Source organism: Dendrobium catenatum, unplaced genomic scaffold (assembly GCF_001605985.2).
Source record: "Dendrobium catenatum unplaced genomic scaffold, ASM160598v2 fragScaff_scaffold_412, whole genome shotgun sequence".
NCBI classification, from domain to species: Eukaryota; Viridiplantae; Streptophyta; class Magnoliopsida; order Asparagales; family Orchidaceae; genus Dendrobium; species Dendrobium catenatum.
The window spans coordinates 168,750-180,129 of record NW_021318874.1 but is presented as its reverse complement, the minus strand read 5'-3'; the positions used below and the strand labels follow the sequence as shown (position 1 = coordinate 180,129).

The 11,380-nt window shown below is 33.5% G+C and overlaps 1 protein-coding gene across 1 annotated transcript; it reads left to right on the top strand.

Moving 5' to 3' along the window:
• The first annotated feature begins 9,681 nt into the window (after positions 1-9,681).
• On the top strand, positions 9,682-11,134 carry LOC110092735 (dof zinc finger protein DOF1.8). Its single transcript, XM_020817402.2, has 2 exons — positions 9,682-9,974; positions 10,086-11,134. The coding sequence occupies exons 1-2, from the start codon at positions 9,951-9,953 to the stop codon at positions 10,716-10,718; spliced, it is 657 nt and encodes a 218-aa protein (XP_020673061.1). The 5' UTR covers positions 9,682-9,950; the 3' UTR covers positions 10,719-11,134.
• The last annotated feature ends 246 nt before the right edge of the window (positions 11,135-11,380 follow it).

Here is an 11,380-nt window from a genome sequence, read left to right as displayed (position 1 = left end):
TTACTGCTTCTTAAAGCTATTTTTTGTACTAAAAGCTACTTTAGAAAACAATAAGAAAGATATCCTTAACTAAAGCTTAGCTTGAATTGGGCCGGCTTATCTTTAAATTGATTTTCTATATATTTATATGTACACTTCAAATAAATTTAATTTAAATTAATGTTTTGTATTGAATACACACTTCACATTTTGACATGGAAATCATGAAAACAATACTTTGTGAGTGCAAATTATTTGGGTAGTAAAGCAGCAGCAACAACAACAACAGCAACATCAAGCTTTTATCCCACTCCGTGGGATAGGCTATATGAATCCTTTTTTGTCATTAAAGAATTCATGTCATGACTATTCGACAAGTTTTACGCTGGCTGTCGACTACCTAACGCAGCCCTCCACTTTTCTCATCCAGGACTTGGGACCTGACAACGGCAGTGTTATTTGAGTAGTAAAACATTACCATTAAAACTTTTGTTATTAAAATAATATTAATTGTATTTTTACAATCATCTATTTCTTTATAAATTATAACTAACATGGGCTGTTGTAAATTACTTGAAGCTAAATATTACTGTTTAGAGCCTATTGTGGGCAGCTTTATGATAGCTTTTCGTTTGATAATTGCTTTTATGATGTTTTACAAAAAAAAATTGAGGTGGTAAGTTATTTTTTATAATCAAATTATTAAATTGTAGGAGTTGTGAGTAAGATGTTTATAATATTCACAATAGATTAAAAAATATATAATTTTTCCCACAATGGCTTCACAAACATCTTTATAAAGAGCTAAAGATGCCCCAATCAAACCATTAATGACACATCTTTTGAAAAATAATTTAAAGATTTAGAGTCTATATGGGACATTTTTCTAGTTGCTTTATTTTTCATACAACAATTACAATTTATTTAGTTATTGTTTTCTTACTACTTTCATAATTGTTTGTGACAAAGAGTCTTTTTTACAACTTGAATAGTAAGGGTATCAAAACAGATCCATGGGTCAGGTTCGTGTCGAAGTCGGATTGACTCAGGTACAAACGAGTTGACCCTAACTCAATCTATTTTTACAAACTGATCAGGAAATCCAACTCGGACCCAACCCGCGTGGGTTACGGGTTGCCCTAGGCCCGACTCTTGAACCCGGGGATGAGCTGTGTGAACTACTGACGTCAGATGAGTTTTGAATGACGAGTTTGAAGTGTGCGAGCAGAGTGCAAATCGCAATCAGCAGTGGAGGACAGACAAGCGGCACCTTGGCCTGGTAGACTGCAGAAGCCGTGGAACCCAGAGCTTTGAAGGACAGACAACATGTCGCCTTAGCCTGGCAAAAAAGTAAATGCCAAACATAAATGATGATTATGACTTGAAAATCAAAGCAATAAGAAAGCTGTCTCAAACGAAATCTATCTCTTATAACTAATAACAAAATTCATCACAAATTATGTCTACCACATAATAAATGTGGAAATACTATTATTTTTAGTCATCTAAATTATATAACTAAAATTAATATTTAATCCTTCTTAAAATAATATATAACTGAATCCTTAAATTCCAAAAGTAAAGAGGAATATCTCTCTAAGTGGATGTCATTCTTAGCTTATATGATGTCTATAATCTCAACTGCAAATCGGACATTTTAGATTTAGTGAGATTATCAGAAAATGACTTATTACTTTTTTTTTAATAAAAAATCGTTTCTATCTTTACAAAAATATTTCTTTAATAGATATGAGAAATAAACAGTAGATCTCAATCGATTAATTTATTCTCTTGCCGACATTTTGTCTTAAGAATGTCTCTACTTTTTCAATGATTTCTCATTAAGCTAAGCTCTGATGTTTTCTTGCATTACTTTTGTAGAAATATAGAAATATTTACCAATATTTGTATATCATATTTGCTTCCTTTTTGTGGAGATAAGTAAATAGGGATATAGGAGCAAAATTAATTAATGAGAAATTACTTATTTTTCATACCTTTTATATTTAATTGTTTTTCTATTTATAATTAATTCATGTATGACTAAAGATATAACTAAGGCTTTGTTTGGGACGGCTATTTTGTTATTTTTTAAAGTATTTTTTAGCACAAAATTTAAAATTTTTATATTAAAAAGCTTTTTTTAAGAAACAACAATAAAGTCGTCCCAAACGAACTCTAAGAGTCTGTTTGGGATGGCTGCAGCTTGCAGTGTTTAATGAAGTTGATTGTAAAGTTGTTATGAGGAAAAGTTATTATTTTTATTGTAAAAGTAACTTTTTACTACTTAAATTTTTGAAAAATAATTAGCAAACAGTAGCCAAATAAAATACTGGTTGTTGTCTGAAAAATGAAGTAACGAAAAAGGTTTCTTAAATTTCATAATTAAAATCAATTGATTTATCTAACTCATGAACTAAATAATCCAAATTCATCAAATGCACACCCCTAGTTGTAGTTGGCTAGAATTATGAGGATTTTTTGGAGCATATATAGTACTTAGGAAGTTAATATTAATGATATTTTTATCGGCAGATGGTCGGATCAAGTGGCGACAGTTAATGAGGGCGACGACAATGACAAATAATTTACAATGTATTTCGAACTCGGTCAAATTTAATGATATTTAAATACATCAAAATTTTACTTTCTATTTTTTTTTCTTTAAATCAAACAAAAATAATTTAAAAATCTCTATATTCATTTTATTTCAAATCAAATAATTTTTAAAAAACTAATTTTCAAAATACATCCGTCCCTCAATTTGAATTAACTAATTAGAACATAGAATATATATATATATATATATATGGGGGCGTTGGCTATCTCAACTGAACCGGCCGGTTTAATACGACGAATTCTGGGTCGCGGTCATTGAGGTTGGGCCCATTTATTATTTTCCAATTCGTTCTCCCTAACGATTCGCTCTCCCAGCTACCGATTTTCCCACGGGCGCACCAAGTGGGACTCGCTTGGTGTCTAATCTCTGACGCTCATGTCGGGGGGGCCAATCTCACACAGTCACACGTGCTACTCTAACTTCGCACGCGTGCCCGCAATCCAGAAATAACATTTATCATTAATTATTATTAAATATAGTAAATTCAATTTTATGAAAATATTATTTTAATCCAAAAAACAGAGATAAATGCCGACCAAAATTCAAAACATAAAATAAATGATTTTAATATTGTACAAATTTATGACACTGACATTTGCAACTATTTTCGGTTCATCGTCTCTGACTATAAAAATATCACTTTTCTGATCCAACTTTTTAGCCCTCCCCTTTTTTTTTAGATTTCTAAAAATTTTGATATTTAAAAAGAAGTGTCTGATTAAAATTAGGTTATTAGGTTGATTAAATAATTTAGTTATCAACTAAAAAATTTTAAGTTTGAAGTTTATGTATATGATTCGTGTGTGAAGTTATCTTGATTAACCTAAATATATATAAAAATAATAATAATACACGGGACTTTCTTTTATGAATACATCAATTTTAATATAAAAATATAGACTACTTCAACTTGTATATCTATCAATAAACATTAATTACTGATAAATGCTATACAATAACTATACATAAATACATACTTAACTAAGAATTGACATTTGTGCCGTCGACATGCATCATTTATGTATGTCACCATGTCAGCATTGGTGGCAATGGCGGGAGATAAAGTGAACGAGCGTCGTCAATGTGCATTAACTTTATGAGAAATGACATACGTTGACATTATCGGCAACATCATGCAACATCATTTATGTTGAGAACATACATTGTTAATGATGTAGGTGATGTATATTGGGGTTTATATCCATGGGTGGAACAACCTCAATTTTAAGGGGGACAAATTTTGTTACCATTATTATTTTATTTCATAATTGTTGTGGCTACTTCAACTTGTATATCCATCAATAAACATTAATTAAATGCTATATAATAACAATACATAAACTAAGAATCGACATTTGTGTCGTCGACATGCATCATTTATATATGTCACCATGTCAACATTGGTGGCAATGGCGGGAGATAAAGTGAACGAGTATCATCAATGTGCATTAACTTTATGGGAGATGACATACGTTGACATTATTGGCAACATCATGCAACATCGTTTATGTTGAGAACATGCATTGTCAATGATGTTGGTGATGTATATTGGGGTTTATATCCAGGGGTGGAATAACATCAATTTTAAGGAGGACAAATTTTATTACCATTATTATTTTATTTCATAATTGTTGTGGACTGAAATATTTGTGGTGGTAGAGAGATATGTAGTTTAGCGTCCTAGCTTTGCACGAAGATCCTACACACAGACAAATAAAGTAGAGGGGTATGAGAGTCATAAGAGGTGCCAAGTTTTTTACACAAAAAACTCTTAAAGGGGAAAACCCACTGAATCTGGCTTAAATAAAATGATTTCACTAGTGTTTGTAGTCGATTAAAAATGATGCCCTTCCTTGAGGGGGAAGGCTTTGGCTCAATGTATCATATAGTAGGGGTTGGAAGAATCTAGTGATATGAGAGTTATTTTCAAGAGGGTATGGTCCTAATCATTTAGTTGGTAGGACGATGAATGTCATAGGGATTGTAGTTGGCAAACGATGAAGGTCAGAGGGACTGTAGTTGACAGGTGATGAAGGTTAGATGGATCATAATTGAAAGCCAATGGTGCTCAGAGGGACCATAGTCGTCAGGCACGGGATCGGGGGGTGGGGGGTGGATCGTAGTTGGCTGGCATTGGAAGTCATGGATGTGACACCTCTAGGTTCAATATTCAGTTCAACTCGTTCTGTTAGAATTCAAAAAAAAGGTAATTAAATATTTGAACTTTTGAGATTTTAACCATTTTTATGTATTTGAGAGTGTTTTAATGCATGAAAATGATTGAGTGTGCTCAAGAATGTGTTCCAAGTGTTTGGTGTGAGTTTCGGCAAAATCTAAGAATGTTGCTTTTGGAGCTTATAAGCGATGCTAAGAGTTCGAGCGCAACCGCGTTGCACTTAATCAAAGCTCCAAATAGTGAAATTGCAGCATCATGGTCTCGAGTTTTTATGGGTTTTTTAGCATCGCAGTGCTAGGCCATTATAAACTCATTTAAATATATTTTAATTCATTAATCTAATTATTTTAATAGAGCAACGGGCCTAGCAGGAGAGAGAAAAAAAATATATATTTGGAGAGAAATATTGTCATTTTGAGCCACTTCGCATTGTTTTTAACCTCGACCTTCTGTGGAAAGTTATTCAGATCGAGGTAGATCACATTATGCCTATATTAGTTTTCAAAAATATGAAATTTCTGATTAAATTTATATTTTTGTTAGGAAAAAAATGCGTATAAATTTACAATAAAATCCTTTCATCGTGTAACTTTTTATATGTTATTGAGATCATGATTATAAATATTTTGAGTATTTTATGAAAATTTTATAAAAGATATTTTAAATTTTGTGCCATTTTAATTGAATAGATCGAAAAAAATACGATCACTAAAAATAATGATGTAGAGCAATAAAATATTTGCAATGGTGTTTTACTTAATCATTTATAATTTAGCTATGTTCTGACATTATGAAAATTTGCTGAATAGGAAGTTTCGTTGTCTATCGTTATAGAATAATGTGAAATTCTAACATGTGCTAAATTTTACTTTAATTATTATAATGTGATAAAATATATGCTTATGTGATGAAATGTATGCTTATATGATTGAAAATTAAGCATATATATATTGGGACCTATAAGGATCCAGAATTCTTTGATATTTTGTTTATGTCAGGGATTTTTTTGGTTCTTATAAAGCATGTTTTGGTGACTATATATAAGCTATGCTCTTATACCTACGATCATGTTCTAGTGGTTATAAGTCATATTATAGTGCCTATGAGCATATTTTGGTGCTATAAGTACAAAATGGAGACACAAAGGCTGAAATTCTTTGAGATTCTATTTGGGACTAGGATATGTGATATGAAATACTTTGTAATATAAACTATTCTATAATTTATCTGCTCAGTATGCTTATCTGTTTGTTATTATTATTTAAATAAATTGGATAAATACTATGCTTTTCTTTCCTTTCTCAATGCAAATAATCACTATTTGCATTGAGAAAGGAATATTTATTATATTGTATTTAACTACTTTTAAATATTCATTAAAAATTAAGTTAATAAAAGAATATTTAGAAATTTAGACCAATTTTGTAGTCTACTGAGGTGTTATAGCTCACTGTTGTTTGCAGAATCTGAAAAAGAAAAGGAGATTGTTGATTAGCAGTACATGATCAAATCTTAATTAGGTTATTAATGTATATCTATTTTGATTTTTTGCACAATCATGTCTAATTTTTTATTATTCATTTTTATAGCTTCTGCTAATAGCCATATAATGTAGTGTATATTTATATACGGTTGTTAGAGGGATCATAGTTGATAGGTAACGTTGGTTAGATGGATCGTAGTCAGTAGGCGTCGGTGGTCAGAGGGACCATAGTTGGTGAGAAATGGTGGTCCAACTACGATTGCAGGCTCGGCGATGGTCCAACAATGGTCGAGCAGATCAACATAAAGTTCAATGACGATCATGTGGTTGATGGCGGTCTGGCAGTACAATAGTTGAGTAGAAGTCCGGTGGCAGTTGGTGGCCCTGCGGTGAACTGACGTTGATCGGCAGCCGGGAGGTAGTCTTACGACGGTTGATAGATGTTCACCGCTAGTGGAGCTCTAGATCTTTGAGGCCTGTTAGCTCTCTCAAATCTGTAACAAAAGGTCCAAGCCCCCCAACCTCCCTTCATATGAGAAGTGAGGAACTATTTATAGATTTTTTTTTTTATATTGACATGCTCCGTAAATACGGAGAAAATCCATGACAAAATTAGAATGGTCAATTGGATGGCTCATATCTATTCTCTCAATCATAGAGCATTCATCAAGCATTTAACTGCCATAATAATGTTGAAATCAAGCGTTCTTCACTACAGGAAAATCACTTATTACCGGCGGAATTTTCCGGCGGCTTTCCGGCGGTCAAATTTCCGGCGGCTTTCCGGCGGCGTTCCGGCGGTTTTTGACGGCTTAAAATTTCCGGCGGCTTTCCGGCGGTTTTCCGGCGGCTAATTTCCCCGCGAAATTTTGCGACGGCTAATTTCCCGCAAAATTATCCCGCGGAATTTTCCGGCGGCTTTCCGACGGCGTACCAGCTGCTTTACATAACTAGTTTATTTTAATAATCAATTAAAATAAAAATTTAAATTAATAATGTTTAATTATAATATTCAGAATTTTTTAATATAAATAAAAAAATACTTAGTTTTAACAGTTTTGCAGAAACGGCGCATTGGTCAGGGGGCGGGCAGCGGGAGAGGAGGTCCACGGTTCGAAACTCAGCGAAGACAGCGCGGGAGCGGGCTCGTTGGCGCACTCGGGCTCGCCTGGCTCACGCGAGCGCGGTCCGACGCGGTCTGGTCCGGCGCGACTCAAAGCCTGGCGCGACCGCCCGCCGGAGCGGGTTGCTGGCGTGCCGCCGGAGCCGCTCTAAATGTTTAATGGGCTTCCTCTATTACAATTAAAAAAAGAACAAATTCCACTAATTTAGTCTCACATCACTTAAAATGTAAGATTATTCTTATTTATAAACACTAAGGAGACCACCTCTTATTAGTATTTGTTATTTGAGTTGTTCAAATTCTAAAATTGGGTTAGGGCCGAGATTGTTTAGTTGGTATAAAAAGTAATACTTTGGATTTATTTGAATGAGTAAAAAATAAATGTAAATATTTTTATTTTATTTTATTTGAATTAAAATAAGTGAAATGTGAAGTCCAAAATTGATGATTTTGGCGCAGTGCTAATGGTGGTCGATACGTGACAGCAGTGGTGGTTATTGATCGGCGGGTGGCAGGGACCGACAATAGGTGGTGGCGACGGTGGGTGGTGGCATCCAGTGATGGTGGTGGTCTACGACAAAAGTGGTGGTTGGCTATGGGTGGAGGCAATCAAACAAGCTTACTTGTGATGTAAACGCGGTTCTTGCTCAAAATTAGGCGAGTTTAGTTACATCAAAAATGAATTAAAATAGTTTATACTATATTTACTTTGCATTTCTTTTTTTCCAATCAAACACTAATATTTTCAAACTTGTGCATTTGAAATACTTTGCACCCACTTTACCCCTTAATTAAAATGTAGGAAAAAAATTCGTGTTCACCTAAGGTTAAGGATAGAGAAATTTGTAATAATAATAATAAATTGTTTACATTAGGCAAAAGCTCTCATTGAGCGTGGGCAAAAACCATAAATTAATGTGAGTAATTTTATTAAAATATATATTCTAATTAAATAAAATTAAGGTTGGGCATTTTCCCACCCTCACTAGTAAGTAGTTCAACCCGTGTTTGTTTAGATGACGTGTATCGACTTTATAAGTGATGGTGTGCATAGATGGTATTAATGATGAAATCAATAGTATATAATAATCAAGTGATGGTGGTCCATAGACCATTGTCAAGCAACAGTGGTGAGGAGAAATAATCTAAAAATTGTGATTAAATGATGATGATTGTCAAATGACTCAAGTTGGGAGACCCGATTGGGCAATGATGGATGAGCAAAGAGTTAATAAGTGATGATGATGATCAGTGATGTTGAATGTTACTCGGGGCTCTAAAATTCTTTAAATTTCAAAGCCCTGATCTCCAATTAGCTAGAAGTCAAAGTCAAAGCTTATTTTTCTTGAAAAGAATAGGAGTCTATTTATAAAATTTTTAATGTTAATTTGATAAATTTAACTTAAGTCCCAAAACACTTCTTGAAACTACTTATATATGCTGGTTTCCTTAATCATAGAGTACTCTTTAGGCATCTAAGTGCCTTAATAACATTAGAATTTATTTGTCATATTATTTTAACATCTAAGTGCCTTAATAACTTCATAATTGATTGATCTACAATCATTGGATTCCTCTTATTGAGAACCTCATTTTAACTATAAGCTAGCATTTGAAATTCAGAGATCCTTTGGTCATTCAATAAATGTCAAGAAGTTTCCTACTACGCTTTGAATGCTTGATTTATGCTCATTTAGAGTATGATCAAATCACCTTCAGTGTCATTGGAGGTAATCTTATCAAAATATACCCAGTTAGGCTATAAATTTGATGAAATTGTAGTATGTATGGTCGTAAATTTTTCTCAAAAAATTTTTCTATTCAAATGTTACATCAAATTTCATTCTTTTATCAAATGAATTAATTTTTTGGTGACATATTAATATCATGTTTAGATAAGAAACTAGGATAATGATTCACCAACGTTAACCCATCACTCTCCTTTTTATATAAAAATTATATTTTTAGAAGGATAACAATATAATAAATATCTAAGTTTATTAATCATAAATATAATATTAAGGTTTCATTTGATATGATTAATTTTTTTCTTAATTCTTAAAGAAGATTGATAATTTTTATACTAAAAAATTATTTTAAAAATCAGTAAAAAAAGTCGTTGCAAGCAAGCCTAAATCAGTTATAAATTCATAAATTTCACTTAATTAATGAATAACCGAAGTACGGCACATAAGCCAAACAAAAATTCTTCAGCATGAATTTATTGAAACATAGGACATGTAAAATTCTCACTCTGTATAAATTAAAAATAAATTAATTTAAAATTAAGACAAACGTGGCTCATAAACCTTATAAAAATAAAATAAAACTGCGCCTTTTCAATTCCTTAATGATAAAGCTCCATACTGGAAATTCCTCACAGAATTTCCATCTTCCTCTTTCTCAACATAGCCCATCAAAAGAGAAGAGAGATCCAAAGGATCGGAACTTCTGAATCACCACTGCTTTCTTCATCACAAGGCTCGATCTTTTCTCTGATCGATCTAACGCTAGCAGGGAGAAAAGAAATTAATCCAGATCATAGAAATCAAGATCTAATTTCATTTGCATGGACGCCGCTCAGTGGTCAAAGGTAAGCTTAATCAAACTTCAAAGTGTTCTTAAATCGGAGAAATATATATCTACCGGCCGCCTGTTAATTAATTACTAATTACAATTAGCTTAATAATTAATTAAATCTCAGGAAGCAGCTGTAGCGGAGACGGCGGCGACGAAGGCTCCGGCGATCTCGGAGAGAAAAAATCGTAGGAAGAATGATCAGAAACAGCTTAACTGCCCTCGCTGCAACTCAAATAATACTAAATTCTGTTACTATAACAACTACAGCCTCACACAGCCACGTTACTTTTGTAAGACTTGCCGCCGTTATTGGACGGAAGGTGGGTCCCTCCGTAACATCCCCGTCGGCGGCGGCTCACGGAAAAACAAACGGTCGATAACTGCCACGTCATCATCTACACCTTCTTCTTCTTCCATGCAGAACCACCCAAAGTTCAGTAGTACTGATCAAGTACGGGATCTGAACCTTGGGTTTCAACAAGGCGGAGGATCTGGGTTGCCGGAGCTGGGGATTTTGAGGGGTGGAGGGATGTCAGGGAGACAGATGGGAAGTAATTTCATGCACGAGGTTTTCGGGTTGCAGGAATTAGGGTTAGGGTTTCAGGTTGGTGCAGGTGGAGCTACAGATCATGATGAAGGAAGAGTTTTGTTTAGCTCAAGTGCTCCTCGTGATGGGATTTTGGGTCAGAATAGAGGGCTGGGAGGAGAGACGCAGGGGTTTTGGAATGGGATGATGGGCGGTGGAGGAAGTTGGTAGACGAAGAAAGATAGAAAAGTGAAGAAGAAGAACATGAATTGAAGTACTGGTTCGTGAATAATTAGGGTTTGTGTTATTTTATGCTGTTTGTTTGGCTTTGAGGGTGAGTTACAGAGATTTCTTAGTTGATTTGGAGTTTGTTTTCTTCTCACTAACACAGCTAGCACAGGAGCCATATAACTCTTTAGCTAGTGTTTCTTTCTTATATTGCCATTGTTATGGGCAAAATGAAGCTTTTTTTTTTATTTAGGCTTCGAAGGTGTATTCTCTAATTAAAGGTATTTGCTTAGTGAAAGTTGGATTTGGTGAAGGGTTCAAATCAAAAGATCGGGACTGCTTTTGGTTTCTATTTTATATATAAAAGGTTTGTAATGTAGCAAAAAATAAAATATTTATGACTTCATATATATTTTTTACATTAAAATGGTGAAAATTGTGTTAATTTAGGCTTCGTTTTTAACGACTTTTTTCCTGTTTTTTTAAAGCGATTAATAGTAAGAAAATCGTCCCAAACAAAATGTAAGTATTACTTATCTCTAATTTTATTGCCTGTTTTGGCTAGAAAGAAAAAAAAAAGAATGTAAACATTAAAGCTACCAATTTTAATGGAACTGTGTGTGACATTTTTCCTTTTTCTGTTCTGCACATAAATCTGAGTATGT